The sequence below is a fragment of the Indicator indicator genome, chromosome 32 (assembly GCF_027791375.1).
Source record: "Indicator indicator isolate 239-I01 chromosome 32, UM_Iind_1.1, whole genome shotgun sequence".
Lineage (NCBI taxonomy): Eukaryota > Metazoa > Chordata > Aves > Piciformes > Indicatoridae > Indicator > Indicator indicator.
The window spans coordinates 2,359,050-2,381,704 of NC_072041.1; the positions used below are offsets into that span (position 1 = coordinate 2,359,050).

Here is a 22,655-nt window from a genome sequence, read left to right on the forward strand (position 1 = left end):
TGGATGCTCTTTAAGATCCCCTCCAACCCAAGCCAATGAGAACTTTCTCCTAGATTTTAAGGGCACAGCAAAACATGGCATGAAATCCCAGGGTGGCATCTCACCCTGTGCCAGGCCAAGCACCTCTCCAACTCTGACCTGGGTTGCTCGACAGCGTGACAGAAGAGGAGATGAAGAAAAATCAACAAAAGGAAGAGACTCCTCCAGGGAGGGAGAGCTCTGGAGGGATACTCACTGTTTGCCCTCTGTGGCTGGCTTCAGGACATGCCTATCAAAATACATCCTCACAAGCCTCTCCCGTTCCTCCAGCTGGGGCAGATCAAAGTTGACCATCTCGTCTATGCGGTCGTTGATGGCCCAGTCAAACTGCTCGGGCTGGTTGCTTGCTAAAACAAGCATAAACCTGGAAGAAGGAAAACAAGAGAGCCTGAAAAATCCTTTTAAAAAAGAAAAAAAAAAAAAATCAGTGAAGCAGTCTGAATATTGGGAGCTGCCATGGTCACCATGAAAAGATCTCTGACCTGCTCTGTAAGAGCATCTCAAAGCCACACACTGGAGTGGCTGCTTGGTTACAACTGAAATGAGCTCAACTCAGCCTCCCACTGTCAGCTTCCCCAGCCTGTCCTGGCCTTAGAAGCCTAACTGATCACTTCAGCCACAGTCTCCTTCAAGTTAGGCATATCACAAACATTTAAGGAAGAGTAGATCCTCCCAGACATCTCCAAGTCTGAAAGCTCAGAACAAGGCTGGACCACAGGGAGAGAGCTTCTCTGGCACACACAAATCTCCAGTTTGGGAAATGGGCTTCAAGCTGCTAACTGCAGAGCTCCCTAGACTCATGAGAGGCTGTCTCAGTGTGCTCTGAAGGTATGCATAGCTGCCAAACTGGAAGGCAACCCCATTAATGAAACCTCAGCCAGCTCATCAAGCTGTAGAGCACTGAATGAGTGTTGGTCTCTTCTCCCAAGTAACAAGAGATAGGACAAGAGGAAATGGCCTCAAGTTGCCCCAGAGGAGGTTTAGGTTGAGTATTAGAATTCACTTCTTCCCTGAAAGGGTTCTCAAACACTGGACCAGGCTTCCCAGGGAGGTGGTTGAATTCCTTCTGGTTCCTGGAGATGTTTCAGAGGTAAAGACGTGGTGCTGAGGGCTGTGGTTTAGCACTAGCCTTGGCAGAGCCAGAGAATGCTTGGACTCCATGAGCTTAGAGGTCTTTTCCACCCAATTCTATGAATGGACTCTTCCTGGCCAGAATAAGAGGCTGGGACTGTGTATGGGAGGATCATTCTTCAGCAGCTGCTAAGAGCTGACTTGTTTCCTTCAAGCAAGCCTGACAACACATCCTGCTACCAAGTCTAATGTGTGCAGAAAGAGACTTTCACAATGGCTACCAGAAACCAGAGGTGCTGCTTTGTTTGCCCAAGCTTTGCTCTGGCTTCCAGGTGAGCCAGCTTCCAGGTCCTGCTCTCTCCTGCTGCATTTGGAAGCCAGAAGCCCTTTCTTTTGCTCAGTAATGATGCTTCTTCCCCACACCAATTTAATGCTTTAATTGATGTTACCAGCTTAATAGTGCGTTACAATTTGAAATGGGCTTTTAACCACAGCCATTGGGATATTGACTTTCCTGCAGTCTATTTAAATCTTAATCTACAGGGGGCTGTGTTCTTTCCTGTCAATTCTGATGACAACTTTGCCAGCTCCAGAGCCACACAGGCATAAAACTTGCTCCTTTTCATCCACCAAGCACTTCCCCAAACCCCTACAGAAGCATCGATTGGATGAAGGCTTGAGGTGTAGCTCAGGCTTTGCTTATTTCTGTGCTGCAAATGATGTAAGTGAGGAAGAAGAGATGCAGGCACTGCTGGCTCTCCAGCAGAAGCTGCACAAAGTTCTTTGGGGAGTTCAAGCCAGCAATTCACAGTACTTAACTACACTGGTGACAGTTCACTGGTGGAGTAACAGCACTCCTCAGGGTCTCACCAAAGCAGCTAGATTTACATGCACTATTAGACTTATTCAAGTGAACTCCCATTCATGGATGGAAGATTCCTTTTTGCCCAAAGCAGCAATCAGGCTGCTGAGCAGTAAAAAGCAGTGCATGAATCACAAGGACATGTTCAGTCTCCTAGAATGGCTCACAGTTAAATCAGGGTTGAATTCAGCAGCTGAGAAAAATGACAGCCCAGCTGGTTTGAGGGGAGGCACAGCACCCACCAGCACCAAACAAGCATGCCCAGAGCTCTGCTAAGGCAATTTAACATCAGGGGAAAGAGCTGTCCCCTTATCACCCCTGCCAGGCACTGCCTTGCAGGGCAAAACCACAACTTTGCTAGATACATAGCAATTAGATATCACAAGCCTGGAAAGAGGGGAAAAGGAGGGCATTAGCTACAGCTAAACCAGGCATGCTATTAAAATCTGCAGTTCAACTCAAGCATCTTCATTGTCTTTGTAGGTAGAGGGCAAAAGGCATTTCTAGAGATCACCTAGGAGCTCAGGATGGTCTAGCTGGAGCAGGAAGCATTAACCTTCCTCTTCCTGGATATTAGGAAGTTCTTTGGACATTAGGAAGGAGCTTTTTACTATGAGGGTGGTGAAACACTGGAAGAGGCTGCCCAGGTGGGTGGTTGAGGCCCTGTCCCTGGAGACATTCAATCAAGATCAGACTCAAAGTGGCCCTGGGCAGCCTGATCTAGCTGGAGGTGTCCCTGCTGAGTGCAGAGGAGCTGGACAAGATGATTTTTGAGGGTCCCTTCCAACCCAATGCAATTTGTGATACCTTGGAAAACTGCATTTCTATCTTGAGCACGATTTGCTCTGTGTCCTGCAGAACATTTGTGTGATGCCAAACCAGATTTCTTTGTTTCCTCTTGCAAACAGTGAGTTCAGCATTGCTTAATAATAATTAGACTCAGCTCAGCATGCATAGAGCACTTCCATATATCATTCCAGAGGTGATTTGTTATCCTCCCAAAGAAAAAACTAAGGATTCTGCAAGGTTCTTGCAGGCTCAACACCTTGCTTTGTAGTAAAGTACTTGTTTTGGAAAGGCATAGATGCCACTGAGAGAGAGAAGGCTACAGAGAAAAAACCTACAAGCACAGCTGCAGCCAGAGGAGTGTGGGCAGCAGGGCAAGAGAGGAGATTCTGTCCCTTGACTCTGCTCTGCTGAGACCCCATCTCCAGTCCTGCATCCAGTTCTGGTGTTCCCAGCATCAGAAGGACACAGAGCTACTGGAGTGAGGCCAGAGGAGGTCACAAAGATGATCTAAGGGCTGGAGCAGCTCTGCTGTGAGGACAGGCTGAGGGAGCTGGGGGTGTTCAGCCTGGAGAAGCCTCCAGAGGGACCTTAAAGCTGCCTTCCAATACCTGGAGGGATGCTACAGGAAAGCTGCAGAGGGACTTTTCCTGTGGGTATCTAGAGACAGCACAAGGGGGAATGATTTGAAGCTTAGGGAGAGCAGGGTTAGAGTGGAACTGAGGAGGAAGTTCTTCAGTACAAGGGTGGTGAGACTCTGGAACAGGTTGCCCAGGCAGGCTGTGGATGCCTCCTCCCTGGAGGTGTTCAAGGCCAGGTTGGATGAAGCCTTGAGCAGCCAAATCCAACTGAGAGGTGTCCCTGCCCACGGCAGGGAGGTTGGAGTAGATGATCTCTGAGGTCCCTTCCAATTTAAACCATTCTAAGATTCTATGAACTATCAGAGCTGCATTGGTTTTAACAAAATGAAGAGACCCCAAGGACAGAAAAATGTTGCTGCTGAGCTGCAATAATAATCACCTTCTAGAGTATTTATTTCATGTCCTGATGCTACTCTAACAAGGTGTTTCACTACAGCCTTACAAAAGGAGCAGTGCACCACTGAGCAACTCAACCTTCCCATGTACAGACAGAGACAATTTCTCTTGTTGACTCAATTTCTTTGCAAAAGGAGAAGCTGAACTACTGAGTAAAGTTCACACACCCAAAAATCAAATCAAAGATTATTTGGAGAAGGTTGAGGAAAGGTCACCTCTCTTTATTATGATAGCCAGGAGATGGTTGCTGTTAGTGCTCTGCAGGAAGTGAACATTAAGGTGACAATGTGAGCATGAAACTGGCAGTGGGATCCCCATTCTTGCACACATCTGTCAAGCCAAGCCCTTGTTTCAGTAAATCTATTAGCAGCCACCAAGGAAAGAGCTCTGGGATTACTTCATTTGTGGGCAATGTTGCTCACAGCTCAGGCAAAAGAAAGGGAGTCAGAGCTCAATTCATTTGCTTTGGTTTCAACCCCATCCCCACTGCACACACACACACAGAGCATGGAAAGAGGCCACCAAAGCACTGGAGAGGAGCAGCAAGCAGCTCAAACACAAGCACCAGCTGAAGCATTGGGGAGGAGATCATGAAACACCCAGCTGGTAACAGCCCTGCATTCTCTTTGGTGCTACTGATTCTCATGGCCTGGTATTAACAACAGGAACTTGTCAGGAAAGAGCATGGACTCATCAAGACAATCAAGGTGTTCAGATGGCAGCACTGGAGGGAAACTGTTCCCTGACCCAGGGATGGAAGGGAGCCACACACTGTATGGATGACACATGAAAAGGAACTGCTCACCACCACACACCACATGCAGGTGCAAGGCACTTCAAGATCCCTTTTGCACCAAGGTGCACATGACCCCTCTTTGTACAAGAGCCCTCTTTAACCCTTTCTACAGCCCTAATTTCTGACTAAGGAAAAGACCAAAGGAAGAGCAAGCTACACATTCAATACATAAACTGCAAAGGGGACATCCAGTGCAGAGCTGGCACAGATCACACATTGCCACCTTTCATTTGCAGAACCTCTACAGCTTTTCCCCTCTGCCCCCAGCCCAGGGAAATGTCAGCTGCTGTAAGGGCTGAACCTGGATACTTACTTGTTGCTGTGCTGCCCTGTTCTGTGCAGGAATGCATTTAAAGTTGCTCTGAGATCTTCACTGATTTTCTCCTGCAAAGATGAAATCCAAAGGAAGATCAGCTGCTGAGGGACCCAAGACAGGCCACAGCTTTAAGCAGTGCTATTGACAAAGAGTTCTGCTGCTGTCCAGCATTTGCATTGCAGCAGAATCCAAAGCACTGTAACACCTTGGGAAAAAAAGAATCAATTTATATATCCAGGTTAGGAATTAAAGCTTCCAGCAGACAGCTATTCAGTGATTCTCTTGATTTCAAAGCCAAGGTTCTAACCACTGGCTCAGGTGGCTCTCCCTGCTGAGCACTATGTTAGCTGGGAAGTCCAAGCAGATATTTATAGGCAAAATAAGCATTCACTTGCACATTCAAAGTAATCTTCTAAGGAAAGCTCTTTAGATGGACTGCTGGGGTTGAGGTAGCAGGTCCAGACTCAATGTACAATGTGGTGACTGACTTAGAAAACACAAATCATTTGTGCAGGGGAAGATGCTTATGCAGCTCTGTCAATGCAGTGACAAGCACCCCTGTTACGAAATCCCCCCAAGGTTAAGACCTCTTGGGACAAAACCCAAACCCTCTGCAGGGTACCAGCTCTGCAATGGGAACAATCTTCTTTTCAACACTTGCCTCCAAAAAGGTTGTCACCCATCTTTTGCAGGGAGCAATCCTCAAGTCAGTCCTGAGATACTCTTTCCATTCAGCTGCACAATGCCAATTTCTTGGCTCTGCATCACTTCATTAGGTGAGCAGCAAGGCACCTGCCAGCTTTAATCTTTTGCCTTTTGAGGCTAGCTGATCAGGTGAAACAAGAAGGCTTCTGGCTGACAATCTCTGCCTAGCTAAGGGGCATGGGGAAAGCACTTACTGTGGCCCTCTTCCGCAGGAACGCATCCGCTTCATCCACAAACAGCAAGAGGCTGCAAAAGGAAAGCACTACACAGTAACAGGAGACAGGTAAGTGAGGCTCAAACAGCTCAAGGGTTCTCCTGTCCCTCTATCAAGCACCCCTGTGACCAGCTGCAAGCCCAAAGGATTGCACAAACAAATTCCTTTCTCAAGGCAACAATTTCTCAACGAAGCGACTTCTCCACCGGCCCATCCCAGGAGTTAAGAAAGAGGAGTTAAAGCTTAAAGGCACCTCAGGCCAGAAAGCTGACTCCAGGCCTCTGGAGTTTTGTTTCCTGCTGTTCAGAAGCAGACTGAAGAGAAGCAATTCTAGGGCATAATTGTAACCCCATCCAGACTTTCAAATCTAGCTGAGAGTTCTCAGGGGCATGATTTGGCTTGGATCGAGCAGCGCTGCTGCGTCACTGCCAAGCTGAAGCAGAGCTTTCACTCGAAACCTGCTCCCCAAGTACTTGTGAGGGTTTTGATTTTTAAGATTTCCTCCTGTGAGAGTCTTTATTTTAACATTTCCTCCTACTTGCAGAAATATGTGCAAGGGTACAAGGCAGGTACACAAACACAGAAGACATCCTGATGCCACTGGCATCTTCCTGCTGTTTCTCCTCCTTTTATCATTCAGCAAAACCTCAAACCAGAGTCCTCCCCTGCAGCCTGTTTTGTTGTTTGGGTGTTTTTTTTTTTTTTCCCCTTTCCAAACCACACTAGCAACAATACAATGGTTTTACTACCTGTGGAGAAGTGAATTAACAAAGACCAATGAATAATTCACCAAAATAAATTCACTTCTAACCCAAGGGTAATGCTCTTCCCAAGAGACAAAGCTTCTAAAGATGTTTATCAATAACAGAACCAAGCTGCTCATAAAGTTGTCCCAGCTTGTATTACCTCCTTGCCTAGCTTCAAAACCAGTTTTTTTCCATAGGATTTCAGGGCCTATTAAGATTTTTTTTCCCTCAGTTCCAGCTTTTCTGAGCATATTCTCAAGCTACAGAGTCTGCAGATGAGTGTTTTCTGCCACTTTCAGCTTAAGGCAACACAGCCAACAGTGCTGGAGAGCCAGAATAAAACCTGCCTCAATCCTTCAGTGCTACTAGCAGTTGGAACATGGATGTATATGGTCCATGTAACCCCTGACCTTGGCTAGGTGAAGTTCAAAGGTACAGAGTTGCATCCATCCAGGTTGGATGAGGCCTTGAGCAATCTGGTCTAGTAGCAGGGGGGTTGGAACTGGATGATCTTCAAGGTCCCTTCCAACCTAAACACTTCACAGATCCATGGAATGGTTTATCAGGCCACAGGATGAATTCAGACTCAGGCAGTGTTCTGAGAGGAGGAGTTCTCTAGAGGAGGAATCCAGCAGTCTTCACCCAACTGAGTGTCCTGCTGTCTCTTCCAACCTCTTTTTCTAAGCTCAAATTTTCTAAGGTTTAAGTCTTAAACCTTTCCCTCTATGGCTCCTCAGGATAGCAGAAGCTTAAAGAGGTTCATAACCTTAGGTCATTTATTCTGCATTTTCTTTTTGCTTTCTTTAAAAGGGAAATGGAAACATTTAGATGAGGAATACAGCAAGGATTAAAAGAGACACTGCAAGATAATGTCCATCTAAAGCAATCAGAGAACACATAAATCACCTGTTAGCCACACTTACAGAAGCCCTGAGATCAAAACAGAACAGAAAACCCAAACTGACACCCACTCTAAGTTCTCTATTGAATTCTAATATCCTGCCTGGAGAAGCCTGTTCTTAGCTACCCTCTAGACTGAAAAAATCCATTTACACTAGCTTGAAGAAATTAACTACATACTCTGGCAAGATCAAGGAGTCAAGACTCAGCCTCAATGCTTTTAAAAGGTGGCTGAAAAAGCACAGCTGCCTGGGACTTTTACACCTACCTCAGGTCAGTGCCTTTAGCAGGTCTCCCTCTCCGTTTCTTGTAATTTGCTACTACTGCTTGAGACTCGAAAGGAAGCAAGAAGCTGGATCCAAACATTATCAAAGGCTAAAATCTGAGCAATTGCAACAGGGAACACAATAGCCAGGGAGTGTAAACACCTTGGTTGCACTTCCATTTGTGCCAATTCTTCTAAGTACTGACAGAGAACTCATCAGTCTCTAAAGCAATGTGTCCCAGCCTTCAAGTGGGAAAACTCTCCCCACCTGCTTGGTGAAATGGTTTGAAACTGCAGCAGGGCAGATTTAGGCTGGACATCAAGAGGAAGTTCTTCACAATGAGAGTGGGGAAATACTGGAACAGGTTGCCCAGGGATGTGGTTGAGGCCCTGTCCCTGGAGACTTTCAAGATCAGGCTCAGTGTGGCCCTGGGCAGCCTGATCTACTTGGAGGTGTCTCTGCTGACTGCAGGGGGGTTGGACAAGATGAGCTTTGAGGTCCCTTCTAACCCACTGCAATCGGTGAAATCATGGATGGAAACCCTGAAGTAGACAAGAAGGGCTTGAGGGAGCAGAAGAGCAAAAGCTCTCAGTCTTTTAAATATTAGCAAGCAGCAAGAATTCTGGAGCTGGCTGCCCAGAGGCTGTGAAGTCTCCTTATCTGGAAACTTTCAAAACCCATCTGGGTGTGTTCCTGTGTGACCTGCCTGGGTGATCTTGCCCTGGCAGGGGTCTTGGACTACTGATCTTTCAAGGACCCTTCCAACCCCTAACATTCTGTGGTTCTGTGAAAGTTTTAGATGCTGCACCTGGTCAGAGCTCCCTCATCCATGCAAGAGCATCGCTGAGCAGCAAACAGAAATCAGGGGTCTGAAGTGCATTGCTGCAAGGAGTTTCTCTGAGCAAGATTATGAGGATTATGAGGAATCTCTCTACTCACCCTCTCCTACTGGTGTTTGCCCAGTCAAAGAGCTTATGCATGGCAGTGACTCCTTCCCGCCCCATGGGGGCAACATCACCACCAGTCATGATGGCATAGTCCATGCCCGAGTGCACAGCCAGTTTCTGGAGGGAAACAACAGTGAGTTAAGGACTTTCTTTTACTGCTAGACCACAGCAAATAAGGAGGAAGATGAAAGCTGTTCAGTCCTGTCAGCCTGCTTCTTTGCATGTGACTAAAGAAGCCTGCTCTTTGAGATGAGAACACTTCTTGAGTTGCTTCATGACTTACTCACTTCTCCCTTCTTATGCTGCTGTGGCCATGGCCAGGACCTGTCCTTCTCTCCTGGCTTTAGAAATACAAACTCAGTGGCATCTTATCAGAGCAGACAAAGAACTATTGGGATATGAGTTCAACAGAAAAAACAATATGCTGCTGGCATCAGCACATCAGGGGAGAGAGGGGATTTAAGAAACGTTTATAAATATTTGAGGGCTGGGGGGGTCAAAAGGGAGGGGACAGGCTCTGCTCAGTTGCACCCTGGGATAGGACAAGGGGCAATGGACAAACTCCAGCACAGGAGGTTCCACCTCAACGTGAGGAGGAACTTCTTCACTGTCAGGGTCACAGAGCACTGGAACAGGTTCCCCAGAGAGGTTGTGGAGTCTCCTTCCCTGGAGGCTTTCGAGCCCCATCTGGATGTGTTCCTGTGTGACCTGTGCTGGATTCTATGGTCCTGCTCTGGCAGGGGGTTGGACTCAATCTCTGGAGGTCCCTTCCAACCTGAGCATCCTGTGATCAAATCCAACACTGTTAAACAAGTATATGAAACCACTGACCTAGTGGAGAAGCCATTCAGAGCAAGAAAAAAAAAAAAAAATCCTGACCCAAACCCATGCAGGGAACATCTTGGTAACATCTGCAGAGTGAAGCCATCCCTAGGTCTGCTCTGGGATTAGCAAGACCCTGCTTAGACAAGGGCACAAAAATCAGCAGAGGTGGAAATGAGACAGCAAGCTGCTGTTGTGGTGGCTCAAGTCACACAGCCAGGTGCCTTTTCCAGGTGGAAGGGGTCTTCTGCCTACCCTGAGCACTGGAATCCAAGTGACTGCCTTGATTTAGAATAGAAGCAGCCAGGAGGATGCCTGTTCCTCCTTTCCCAGCAGAGACAGCGAGATGATGTTTATGCAACACAACAGCAACAGATTTCAGACTGGGAAGGGTGCTCAGAGCCTGAAGTTTTCTGAGCAGCCCAGGACACGCAGGCTGTCAGGATCCTGGCAGGTTTTTACCTTGGCAAAGAGTGTCTTCCCAGTGCCAGGGGGGCCATACATGAGAATATTCCTGTAGAGGCTTTTGTTCTTTTTTGTATTTCTTGTTGCTATGGCAATGTCTCTCACACGTGCTTCTAACTGTGGCTGCAAGGAAAGGGTTAAAGATAAGGAGCAGAAAGTACCAAGAGACCTGCACCACAGATCAGCACCAGCAAGAAACAGGCAGCACTCCTAAGGTCTTAAGCTTTTAAGTTTTAACTTCAGGTGCTAAGTACTTCAGGATCATGTTCCCTTTCTGTCAGGATTTACTCCAAGTTCTGTCCACTTGGCTACAATTCACTGCTAAGAAAAAGCAGGAGTGGAGGAAGCAGTGCAGGAACTGCTGTAGGGAGTGGTAACATCTGAATATTGCCCTTCCTGGGAAATGCCCTGGGAGGGATATGTCAAAACACAACCAATTCTGCAGTACTGCTCCTTCCATGTAAGCCATAAACATTCATGTTCTTATTTATGATGGCATTTGTAGAGATACTGGGGGAATTCCTGCAGGAACATTTTCTCTCAGCAACTTCACAGAGCATTAAAAATGTGCCTGATACCCAGGAATCCAATTCAGAAGCAGATACACAGAAGCAGCCCTAATTAGCAAGTTGAGAAGCACTCCAAGATGGGCAAATGAAACACTTCTTTGGTTTTTTTTTTTGGCCTTCAAGCAGATCTGGATTCAGTAATCCTTCACAGCTGAGATGAGGCAAGTGGAGCTCTGTGAATTAACATGCTGACTACAGAGAAAAACTGCAGCAGGGAAAGGACTGAACCAAGATTTCCAACTGTGCTTTGCACAGAGGAAAAAAATGTTAGCACTGAGCACTGGAGATTGTTTATGGTCTCAGTGCCCCAAGGGTGCTATGTCTCCAGAAATCCTGGAATTGCAGCTTTTGAAGTGTGAGGAAACAGCTTTCTTATTTAGATTCCAAAGTCATCTCTCCCTCACACACCAAGGCAGCAAAGCAGAGTACTCACACTGAGAACAACTCCTTCAAGGGCATCCTGAGCCTTGCTGGTAAGACGTTTACCAACCTGGGGAGGACAAATTCAGTTACTGACATGTAGAAAACCACCACAGCTTGGGACAGCTCACCTGGGCAGAAAGGCCACATGGAGTGACTGAGCTCAGCCCACCTGTGCTGGCTCTAATACCACTTTATTCACAGACCCCTTGACAGTTTTCTTGCCTGGCATGAAGAGCTGTAAAAGGAATTCTGCATCCCCATGGTGTGAGCAGCAGGTCGAAGGAGGTTCTTGTCCCCCTCTACTCTGCCCTAGGGAGGTCACATCTGGAGTATTGTGTCCAGCTCTGAGCTCCCCAGTTCAAGAGAGAGAGGGTAGAGGATGCAAAGATGGGGCTGGGAGCATCTCTGTGAGAAGGAAAGGCTGAGAGCCCTGGGGCTGTTTAGCTTAGAGAAGAGCAACATTGAGAGATCTTCTCAATGTTCAGCAAGAGCTAAAGGGTGAGGGACAAGAGGATGGGGCTGGGCTCTTTCCAGTGGTGCCCAGTGATAGAACAAGGGGCACAAACTGGATCCCAGCAGGCTTCATCTCAACATGAGAAAAAACTTCTTTGCTATGAGGGTGCAGAAGTCCTGGAGCAAGCTGCCCAAAGAGGTTGTGGGGTCTCCCCCTCTGGAGAGCTTCCAACTCCACCTGGCCACTGTGATCCTGGGCAAGCTGCTGTGGGTGCCCCTCCTTTAGCAGGAGGGTTGGACTGGATGATCTCCAACCACCACCATGCTGGGATTCTGTGATTGCTGGCTGAGTGCAACATGAAAACAGAGCTCAATTCACCTTGATAGGATGCTTCAGTGCCTCCAGCACCGTGATGCGTGAGGTTTCTCTCACCAGGGAGGGTTTGCCCAGACGTGCCTCGATGTAGCGTCCTGCTACTGCTGTGGCATTTTTGGCAGAGTAAACACCCACTGCCAGCAGGGTCAGGCCTGCCACCTGCAAAGCAAAGGCGAAAAGATCAGGAAAAAAACCAACAAAGCACTTGGCAAGACAACACTGCTGTTTGTAGCATGCCCTGTGGTGAGGAATTGAGTTTCAGGATCAATACTGACCCGCAGGGGTTTGGTTTGGGTAAGATGTTTTATCCCTGGTCACAGCCAAGGTCTCACTTCCACCCAGGAGGGATGCTCTTGCATCTTCCAAAAGGAATGTATCCAATCATGTGCCCAGAAGTCTGTACTCCCTGCTCAAAATGGGTGTGGCTTTTCAGGCTTTTAACTAATTAGAGCATGTATTAAGACAAAAAGCCATCAGGATCTGCTACTAACTGGAGGTCTGAGCCTCCTATGAGGAAAACAAAAATAGCAGCCTGAGCTACCAGTGTTATGGACAAAGGCACATGGCTTGACCTGACATGGTTTAGGTTTTTGAAAGGTATTCTGTGCAGGCAGTTAAGAACAAGCAGTGAACAGAGGCCTTGAGCAAGCTGCTCTAGTGGGAGGTGTCCTTACCCATGGCACTGGGTGATCTCTAGGGTTCCTTCCAACCCATTCTATGTATCTATGAATCAACCAGGTGCTGTCTGCCAGCTCACCACACAAGCAAACATATGCTGAATTAAAGGTGCTAAGACAAGCATCTGAATTGTGGCTGCCACCAAGGCAGCAGACAGCAGGGAACAAAAAGTTCCAGCTAGGTTCAACCTGCCAAAGGCCCAGACAGCCATGCAAGACCCAACCCAACAGGTAAACTGGTAGTCAAAAGAAGCTTCAAAGCCAAACCCACCATCACTGCATTGGAGAGCCTTCCTTCAGAGACATGAGGCATGCCCATCAATGTGCCAGTGAAGCAGAAAGACTCCAGTATGTGGCTTATGGTTGCTGCTCTGTTCAGCAGCACTACGTTGACTCATTAAAGTGAGAGCCCTGCAGGCAGCTTTTCCCCACCCCTAGCTGGCTGTCAGGAGAGCCAAGGAGCTGTGCTGACAATGCTAAAGACAAGCAGGAGGCTGCCAAGAATAACATTTCAGGCCAGGATTTGAAAGCAAGACTTTGCAGCAATGTTTAGCACGTGTAGGATTGTTCCCTTACTACTGAGAGACTGACAGCACTGCTAACTTTGCTAACACCTAAGGTGCACAAACAGCAGCTCCCAGTTCCACCTGTTGGTGCATTTGCAAAGCAGTTGGTTCCCCTGAAAATCCAAGAGAGCAAGGGGCATTACTTTGGAACTTAGTGGTGTTTGGGAAGAGGCCAACTCTCACACACAGTTCTGACTGGAGGCAATCAGTTGTGTCCAGCTTGCAGCTAGGTGCCAATAATTCATATCAGAGCAAGCCCAGAGCGAGAGAAAAAAAGCAAACTGCAGCAACTGCTTTTAGAAGTAAGAAGACTTCTACTACAAGTCCAGAAGAAGGTCAAAAGCCTCAAGGACAACGAGGATGATGTTGTTCAATAAACCATGAGACACCATCTGTTCAGTTTTGACTGCTTAAATGACATCATTGTTGTTCTGAATGGAAACATGAAAGCCTCAGAACTTTGAGATCCAAGCTGCAAAAAAAACAATGAGATGAGTTCCACACCTGATTTCTCTCTGTTTACAGGGACTTCAGAACACAAGGCTCCAAGCTCTTTAGCAGCACTCTTCTAAAAAAAACCAAGGGCACCACGATGCCAAAGGACCTCAACCATCTGCTTGAGCAACACCCAGCACAAAGTTACAGCTGGAGACATCAGATCCATCCAGGCAGAGAGGAGCATTTCAGACTGTTGGACTTCACTGATGTTTGTGCCACAGAGAAATGCAGCTCTGAGACTGACAGCTATGGATCAAAACAGGAAAATGACTCCACACTCACACTGACAAAAGAAGCCAATTACTCTGCCAACTCCACAAATCAGGCTGATTACAGAGCCTCTCCCTTTAGCATCAAGAATCTAGCAAAGGAATGAGTAAGCAAAGTGAATCCCACTAAAAATACCCAACTCTAAGCACAGCCTTTGGGGTTCTGCTTGAATGGGAAGAGGCAGCAAAAGAGCAGCCCTTAGAGAATGCAAGAAGTGAAAATGCAGGGTTAATTTAGAGAAACCCTAAAATAAACTAATTCTTACCTTATAGCCATTCCTCAAAGCAACAGAGAGTAGGAGTTCCAGCTGTGTTCTCTCCTTTCCAAAAATACACTTACTTTTTATTTCTTTTTTTTTTTTTTTAAGCTAAATGTCCCAAATTCACCAGACAAGAGCTTGTCAGAAGCAAAAAATGACCACAATAGAGGCAACTGCTATCTGGGTCAAGAGAATATGCAGCTATCATCTGGAAAAGGCTCTGAATACTGCAGGCATTCCAGGGACAACCTGCAGCTTACAAAAGGATCCACTAAAAGCAGGTCTTGTTCTCCCCAGTACATTCAAAGTGTCTTTTGTGGCAGCCTGTGTGGATGAAACTGGAAGGTGGAGCAGATGCTGGTGACTGACTCAAAGCAAAAAAAGGTCCATTTTAACAAGCCATGCTACTAAAAATAGATTTTCACTGTAAAATAGCACACTGAGAAACAACTTTATGGTCACAAGAAGCCACTGCAACATTCTTTTGTTCTGTTAAAAGATGTTAATCTTTTAATCAACTTATTTAGCAGATCCAGAGAGGTGATTCTGCAACTTTACTCTGCTCTGGTGAGACCTCAGCTGGAGTACTGTGTATAGGTCTGGAGCCCTCAATACAAGAAGGACAAGGACCTGATAGAGCAGGTCCAGAGGAGGGCCACAAAAATTATCAGGGGGTTGGAGCAGCTCTGCTATGAGGACAGGTTGAGGGAGCTGGGGGTGTTCAGCCTGGAGAAGAGAAGGCTCCAGGGAGATCTAATAGCAGCCTTCCAGTACCTGAAGGGGGCTACAAGAAGGCTGGAGAGAGACTGTTTGCAAAGGCCTGCAGGGACAGGACAAGAGGCAATGGCTTCAAACTAGAGAAGAGCAGATTTAGATTGGATGTTAGGACCAAGTTGTTTACTATGAGGGTGGTAGAACACTGAACAGGTTGCCCAGGGAGGAGGTTGAGGCTCCAGCCCTGGAGATACTCCAGGTGAGGCTCAACTAGGCCCTGGGCAACCTTATCTAGTTGAGGATGTCCCTGCTGACTGCAGGGGGTTGGACTGGATGACCTTTAGGGGTCCCTTCTGGCCCAGACCATTTTATGACTCCAGGACTCTCTATCTTGTTGATCAATTAAAGCCAGAGCCTTTCACCAAGAAATTATCTATCCAGAGAAGACAACTTGGATAAAAATCTGAAATCTCACCCTGAATGAGGGCTGCAGAGAGCAGCAAGCAGCAAATTCCCTGCCTGGTTTACAGCTTGTAAGCACAGCAGAGCAAGGAGTTAGTTCAACAGGCATTGACAGACCTTCCATGTCACAATCTTACCGTGGCTGTGACTTTATCCCAGTCTGTTACAAAGGCTCGGAATCCTTCCCCAAAGAGCATCCCAGCTGTCCTGTGGGAAGCAAACAGGAGAGAAGGGGATTGGAAAGACTGAATTCAAACCATTTACAGCTTTCTACTCTGTAATCATCATCTTCAGCACCAGTCAGAGCTAACTGAGGGCTCACCTGGGAACAGAAACATGAACAAGCACGGCAGATACATTTAAAATCATCTGGTGTTTACATCTGATCTGGGATGAAATCCAGAAAAGCATCTGGCATCAAGATGCAATCAATTTCTTCAATGCATTACTGGTGCTGAACTGTAATAAAAGGTTCTTCATTCTTCAAAATCCAAGGGGCCTCGAAGCAACAGATTACGAATCTTAATGCTCACCCCTCTGGAGACAAGCTGCTTGGTACCTTCATGGTAGATGTTCAGAAATTGAAAAAAACTCTGAAAGCTTTCAGAGTAACTCAGCCTCAACCTTATTCTCTAAGACTTGAAAAAAAATCTCTTGGGAAAATGATGTCAAATTCACAACTCTGTGAACAGTCTCTTGATTCATATTCAGGGGATGATCACAGAATAGAGCCATAGAATGCACTGGGCTGGAAGGGACCTCTAGAGGTCATCTAGTCCAACTCCCCTGCAGTAAGCAGGGTCATCCCCAACTAGATCCAGTTGCTCAGAGCTCCATTAAGTCTCATCTTGAATGTCTCCAGGGATGGAACCTCCACCAACTCTTTGGGCAACTCATTCCAGTGTTCTACCTCCCTCAGCATAAAAGAGAAAAGGCAGCTCCAGGGAGACCTTAGAGCAGCCTTTCTGTACCTGAAGGGGACTGCAAGAAAGCTGGAGAAGGGCTTAGGACAAGGGCTTGTAGTGATAGGATGAGAGAATGGATTGAAGCTTGAGCAGGGGAGATTGAGGCTGGAGATTAGGAAGAAATTCTTAGCAGTGAGGGTGCAGGGGGGAGACACTGGAACAGGTTACCCAGGGAGGCTGTGGATGCCTCCTCCCTGGAGGTGTTCAAGGCCAGGCTGGATGAGGCCTTGAGCAAGCTGGGCTGGTGGGAGGTGTCAGGTCCCTTCCAACCCAACTGATTCCAAAGGCGCAGTGTCGCACGACAAGCGAAAGCGAAGGTTTCCTGAGAGAATCAGAGTACAGGAGGGTACAGACTGACTGCTGATGCTCCTGAGAGGAATGCACAGCAGGAGAAGCCTGCCAGGCCCGTGGCCTGCACGTACTTGAGGGACTCGAGCACGGTCTGGCGGTGCTCGGCGGCCTTCAGGCGGATCTGCTCCCGGATGATGTCTGCGTTCTCCCGCTCAGCCTTGGCGCGGGCCCTGGCCTCCGCCTCCACGCGCAGCATCTCGTTCTTGTGCCTCAGCTCCATCTCTCGCTCCACAGTGGCTTGAGAAACACAACAGAGAAGAGGACAATGCTCTGGGTTGGGTTCACCCCAGCCAGCAGGCAGGTAAGAGGTGCACTGCCTCACATCCTGGCTTCACACCAGCTCTGCTGCTCCTAGAGCGGCCACTTCCAAACTGATCGTGGAAGCAACTGGGAGCTCCTACACAGATGGCATCAGGTTGGATGCCTCAAAGGGCATCTTGTCCAAACCCCCTGCAGGCAGCAGGGACACCTTCAACTAGATCAGGATGCCCAGGGACACATCAAGTTCAACAGGGGCTTAACCACATCCCTGGGCAACCTGTTCCAGTGCCTCACCACCCACACTGTGAAGAACTCCCTCCTGATGTCCAACCTAAATCTCCCCTGCTCCAGCTTCAAACCACTGCCCCTCATCCTATCACCACAAGCCCTTGTAAACAGTCCCTCCCCAGCCTTCCTGTAAGTCCCCTTCAGTGATTGAACTGCAGCTATAAGGTCTCCCCAGAACCTTCTCTTCTCCAGGCTCCTGGGATTTGCCCATTACTTGTCCATATGCCATGAACACATAAAGCATCACCAACCACCATGGGCAAGGAGTCAAAGATCAGCAGAGAGCACTCACATGCCCACTGTCACTAGCTTACCACGCCTCATGGCTTCCTGCTTCTGTACAGATTCTTCCTGCTTCCTCAGGTTCTCTTCATTAGCCTGTTGCTACAGGCAGAGAAGACAGAAGGTGTGTTAAAGCTGCAAGGACTTGGTCAGGGAGATGTTTGTGTAAAGTACTCCAAATGTTTCCAAGTAGCCAGTGCTCCGGTTGAAGCACTCTTCCTCTCCCACCTCCCAGGTTCATACTCTTAATCCCATCCTCCTAGGCACATTGCCCTGATTCCTGACCTTTGATTTGCCTGGCCAGCATGCTGGGGGACAGCTTTAGATCACCACTCTGACTGAAGAAGGGCACAAAAGAAGAAGGGTTAAAGCAGGAAGCAGCCTACCTGCTGTCGCATCTGCTCGTCGTAGCGCTGCCTTGCCAACTTGTCCTGGTATTGGGCTCGCTTCAAAACAAGAAAAGAATGTTCAGAGGATAAAAATGTAGCATTTAAGAGAAGCTAGTCCTGAGGGCAAGGAGTTTTGGAACATGCAGGTGGAAAAAAAACCAAAGCAAAACACAAAAAAACCCCACCCCAGACATAAACCAACAAATAATCTTGAGCTGGAATATGAACAAGGCTAAACATTCTCAGGCAGCACCAAACACTGCTCTAGGGTGAGGAATCTTTAGAGCCTGACTTTATTTTAAGGTGCAACAGATATAAAAACAAAGAACAAGTGTTTCCTGGCCCAGAAAAGAACTTGCTCTACTAGGAAAAACAGGTTTTTCATGTTCTAAAACATTTTACCTGGCCCCTGGTGATTGCAAGCAATAGAACTGTCAGGATTTTTCTGCCTGTGTCTGATTTTCTTGCTCCTCTCCCCTGCAACTGGCACAAGCCCAATTCACGTACACTCAACTGAACCTAGTCTGAGGGCCCACATCCACCAGCAACTGAACTCCCCATACAAGGGATATTACTCTCTATTCCAAACACACAGACAGCAGAACAGCTTGCAAATTATCTCCCCATGGCAGTTCAGAAGTAACTTATGACAAGTTTGGCTTTGACTTCAAACGTGGCCCAGTGAACTGCAAGAGTTCAAGAGGTAACTCATGAGCAGAGCAGGTGACTGTGAAGTCTGCTTCCTGAACCAGCCTTGTCCAAAGTCCAAACTTCAATGGGTTAAAAAGCAACATGTGCCAAAGGAGCAGTTTTGGTTACCTTCCCAAGCTAGACAATCAATGAGACTTCATCAATCCCCTCATTTTCTGTGCTCTCAAAGTAAAAAGTCACCAGATGTAAGTTAGCTTTTATGTTAATAGCTCACATTTCCCTGACTGCAGCACCATTGTCACATCAGTGACTCATGCTAAAACACACCAGGAAGCACCAATGTTGCTCAGCCCCTGGTAACTCAGATTTGCATCACTTCTCCCCTTAAGGTATTTTTTTCCCTGTATAGAAGATCAAACTTGGAAGAAACAGGGCTCAGGGCTACTTAAGACTACAATTTCAAGAACTTAGGAGGCATTTCATTGTCCAGTCTAAGACACACACATGACAAGGCAGTGGTCCTCAACCTTTTCACGCCATGAGCTGCTGGAAGTGTATCTCAGCACATTCAATAGCACTTCTCTGAAAGTTCCTTCAGGAAAATTTCAAGGAGCACCCAATAAGAGCAGCTGCTACTATCAGCTCCTTTGGACATTCAAGAATGTAGTAAGAAAAGCTCAAGATGTCAAAGCCTCTTTGCCACTACAAAGCCACTACAAAACAAGAGCAGAGGATGGAGACTTGGTCTGTGAATTTCCCTGGCTGCCCATGATCCCCTTTCCCCCACCCCCAAAAGAGGCAATGAATGCATTGTTGCCTTTTCATCAAGAAGGACACAAACAAGGTCTCCCAACACTTGGCTTCCCTCTCTCATTCCCTTACTGCTTGGTGCTGTTTTGTTTCTTCACTGAGTGTTTTTCTCCTCTCTTCTGCTTGCACTCGTATCTGCTCATTCTTCAGCTGTTCTATGGCAGCTTCATACTCCTACAAAGAGAAAAAAATCATCACAAGGGAGCCCAAATCTGTCATCCTGTAGAGAAATGCTTGTGGTCATTCCAAGGAATCAGAGTGGCACCCTGCAAAGCTGACCAATAACACAAGGAAGACAAAATATGACCAGAAAATGTGATTTTAAGCAAACTCAAAATGAGACATTTCAGGATTATATCCTTTTACTTTAAAACCCCCAAGCTAACAAACCAACACTCAAACCATTCTCAAATTCCTTTACAAAATAAGCAGGAGTCTGTCCTCCCCTCAACTGTTTTACAGTTCCCTGCAAGAAATTTTTGTCATTGCCTAAAAACGGTGGTGATATTCCAGGAGTCACAATCCCACCTGAGGTGTGCAGGCTGTACCCTAAAACATGCCCAAGAATAGGCCAGACCAGTTTGTGCTTCACCTTCCAGGGTTGTTTTTGCCTTTTTGAAAGCCAAGCAACTATTATATGGGGAAGCTGAGGAGCAACAAGAAAATTTTGCACCCTCTGTAGCTTGCTAGAAAATGAGACTTTGACTTATGACCCTCCCCAAAAAGCTGGCAGTTGTGTGAGCTGGGCTGGCTGCACAAGTGAGGAGTTTCAATGTACCTTCAGTTTGGCTTGCTGCTCCAGCTGCAAGGTCTGCTCCTGCATCTGGGCAAGACTGAGAGCATCTTTGGCATGGCCTGAAATGGACAGTGGGAAGAGGTTATCCACCAGCACAAAGACCACATCTGGAGTACTGTGTCCAGTTCTGGGCTCTCCAGTTCAAGAGGGACACAGAGCTACTGGAGAGAGTCCAACAGAGAGCTATGAAGATGCTGAGGGGCCTGGAGCATCTCTGTGAGGAGGAAAGGCTGAGAGCTGAGGCTGTTTAACCTGGAGGGGAGATCTTCTCAATGCTCAGCAAGTGCCAGGTGGTGATCATGAAGATGGGGCTGGGCTCTTTTCAGTGGTGCCCAGCAACAGGACATGGAGCAACAAGCACAAACTAGAACCCAGGAGGTTCCATCTGAACATGAGGAAAAACTTCTTTGGTGTGAGTCCCTCAGCACCACATCTCTGCAGCTTTTAAACCCCTCCAGGGATGGAGATTCAAACACCTCCCTGAGGAGCCTCTTCCAGTGTTTGAGAGCCCTTTTCAGTCAAGGAGTATCTTCTAATAGCCATCCTCTGGTGCACCTCGAGGCCATTTCCTCTTGCCCTGTTGCTTGTTCCTTGGGAGATGCTCCAGCCTCCATTCAGGGAGTTGTAGAGAGCAAGGTCTCCACTCCTTTTCTCGTCCAGTTCCCTCTGCCGCTGCTCACAAGTCCTGTGCTCCAGACCCTTCATCAGCTTGGTTACCCTCCTCAGGACCCTTTCCAGCACCTCAATGTCCTTCTTGCGGCGAGGGCCCCAAACCGAACGCAGCACTCACTGCACACTGCCAGCCTGCAGGCAGAGCGAGCAGTGGAACCACCCCCGCCCGCCCCCCATCCCGACCCCAACCCCTCACGTACGGGACGCGTCCAGCTCCCTCGCCGCCTTGGCCGCCCGCTCCAGGCCCGTGGGGTCGAAGTTGCTCCATTTGTCCTTGGGCGACTGACGATCCCCAGTTCCGCTCCCCGCCGCTCCGCCGCCCGGGGCCGGTGGAAGCGTTAGACCGGGCGCTCCGGGCGCCGCTTCCCCGCCGCCCGCAGGGGCCGCGCCGCGGTTCAGTCCAAAGAGCCAGGACATGACGGAGCCGGCAGCACGCGCACGGCTGGGCGGCGCCCGCGGGACGCGCCGCTCCCCGCGAGCCTGCGCGAGGGGCAACCACGGCAGCCGCTCATTGGACAGAGGCGCGGTCGCACTTAGTACGTCACATATGGCAGGCATACTCCTCGGCCACATGGTGCTGTGATTGACGGAGCGGCGCGGCGGGCGCGGCCAAGGGGTGGAATGCGATTGGTTGTGGAGCGGGCTGGTGGGCGGGAGCGAGGGGATGGGGATGGGGAGCGGGGAAGGTCAAACTAGGGCGGTTCGCGCTGCGCCCTAGCAACGGCAGAGCGGAGGAGTTGCTAACGGGAATGGAGAGGTGAAAAAAAAAAATTAAACCTACATTTCTACGTCATACAAAGGTTATTTCGCTGGCAAATCTGCTCCCCATCAAACTGATTAGAGTGCGACAAGCATGCGAAAGTCGACACCCCTGGAACCACTGCAGGTCAAGCCGGACGGGTCTCTGAGCAACCTGCTCTAGGTGGGAGTGTCCCTGCTCAGTGCAGCGGGGTTGGACTAGATGACCTTTAAAGGTCGCAAGTTCTGCCAAGATTTAAGGGACGTTTACTTTTTAGCTCCATGTAAAACAATTCTTACTGAAGCTGAGACACTGAGACTGATAAAGGTTGGAGCAGATGACCCTCGGGGTCCCTTCCAGTCTGACATTCCATGATTCTGTGATTTCTACTTACCTATTTCTGACACTTTTTGGGGGGCATGTGGGGAGGTAAAGATCCATGAAGTCATGAGTGGGACACTTGCTGTTCAGTCATTTAAAGTTGAGATGAATACCACCTTTTCTACCCCTACAACCCATTGGAACAAAAGCTAAACTGGGTAGATTTGCTCTTATTGCCATCAAGAACAAAGTAATCCTTCAATAGTTCATGTATTGTATATTTAATTGTCTTCAAAAGGATGTGTTACAATTGAGGGGTTGACACTTTAATGTATTAGTAAACTATGCAGGGGGTTGTGCAAAATTAGAAGTCCTACAGCAGGAAGGAACAAGATTATCTTGTTGCATGAGAGATTCCAGAGGCTTCCCCTCAGCACAGAGTCTCCATTAAGAGTAATCAGTCACAAATGCACATTCCAAAGGAGAACACAAATCAGATCTTCTTATAGAGTTAATGAATGACTCAGCTCCCTCCTACCCCTTCCTCCTGTACAAGAAGATAGCCCAAGGCAAATGCTCCACAAACCCAGCCACGATGAATTCAGCACTCAGGAGACAAGGGCAGTACCTCTCAGCTCCGAAATGAGCTGGTTTAAGAAGTCCTTAAGCAAAGAGCTAAAGGAGGGCTTGCAGGATGGAGGGACAGTGCATGGGGAGCTCTCCAACATACAACACAGCTTTAAGACAAAAGTTCCACGTGTAGGACAAAGAAGCAATAAATTTCAACTAGAGCAAGCATTACTGAGGGAAGCTGTTCCCACTGAGGCTGGCTTTGGTTACCAGAATAGGAGATATATTTCTTTACAGCCTTAAGCTCTGAATTTTGGAACC

The 22,655-nt window shown here is 47.9% G+C and overlaps 1 protein-coding gene across 1 annotated transcript in view; it reads right to left on the bottom strand.

The window, feature by feature from the left end:
• Nucleotides 1-21,121, bottom strand: part of LOC128977375 (ATPase family AAA domain-containing protein 3) — a 29,720-nt gene extending 8,599 nt beyond the window's left edge. The window contains exons 1-14 of the mRNA XM_054394885.1: nucleotides 20,905-21,121; nucleotides 20,015-20,091; nucleotides 19,309-19,410; nucleotides 17,773-17,832; nucleotides 17,419-17,488; nucleotides 16,627-16,792; nucleotides 15,377-15,446; nucleotides 11,797-11,952; nucleotides 10,975-11,031; nucleotides 9,970-10,095; nucleotides 8,678-8,802; nucleotides 5,807-5,858; nucleotides 4,905-4,975; nucleotides 236-403 (exon numbers count right to left, since the gene is read on the bottom strand). Coding sequence (XP_054250860.1) covers nucleotides 236-403; nucleotides 4,905-4,975; nucleotides 5,807-5,858; nucleotides 8,678-8,802; nucleotides 9,970-10,095; nucleotides 10,975-11,031; nucleotides 11,797-11,952; nucleotides 15,377-15,446; nucleotides 16,627-16,792; nucleotides 17,419-17,488; nucleotides 17,773-17,832; nucleotides 19,309-19,410; nucleotides 20,015-20,091; nucleotides 20,905-21,121 — 1,517 coding nt within the window. The remainder of the gene's footprint in view (nucleotides 1-235; nucleotides 404-4,904; nucleotides 4,976-5,806; nucleotides 5,859-8,677; nucleotides 8,803-9,969; nucleotides 10,096-10,974; nucleotides 11,032-11,796; nucleotides 11,953-15,376; nucleotides 15,447-16,626; nucleotides 16,793-17,418; nucleotides 17,489-17,772; nucleotides 17,833-19,308; nucleotides 19,411-20,014; nucleotides 20,092-20,904) is intronic.
• Between the last annotated feature and the right edge of the window lie 1,534 nt (nucleotides 21,122-22,655).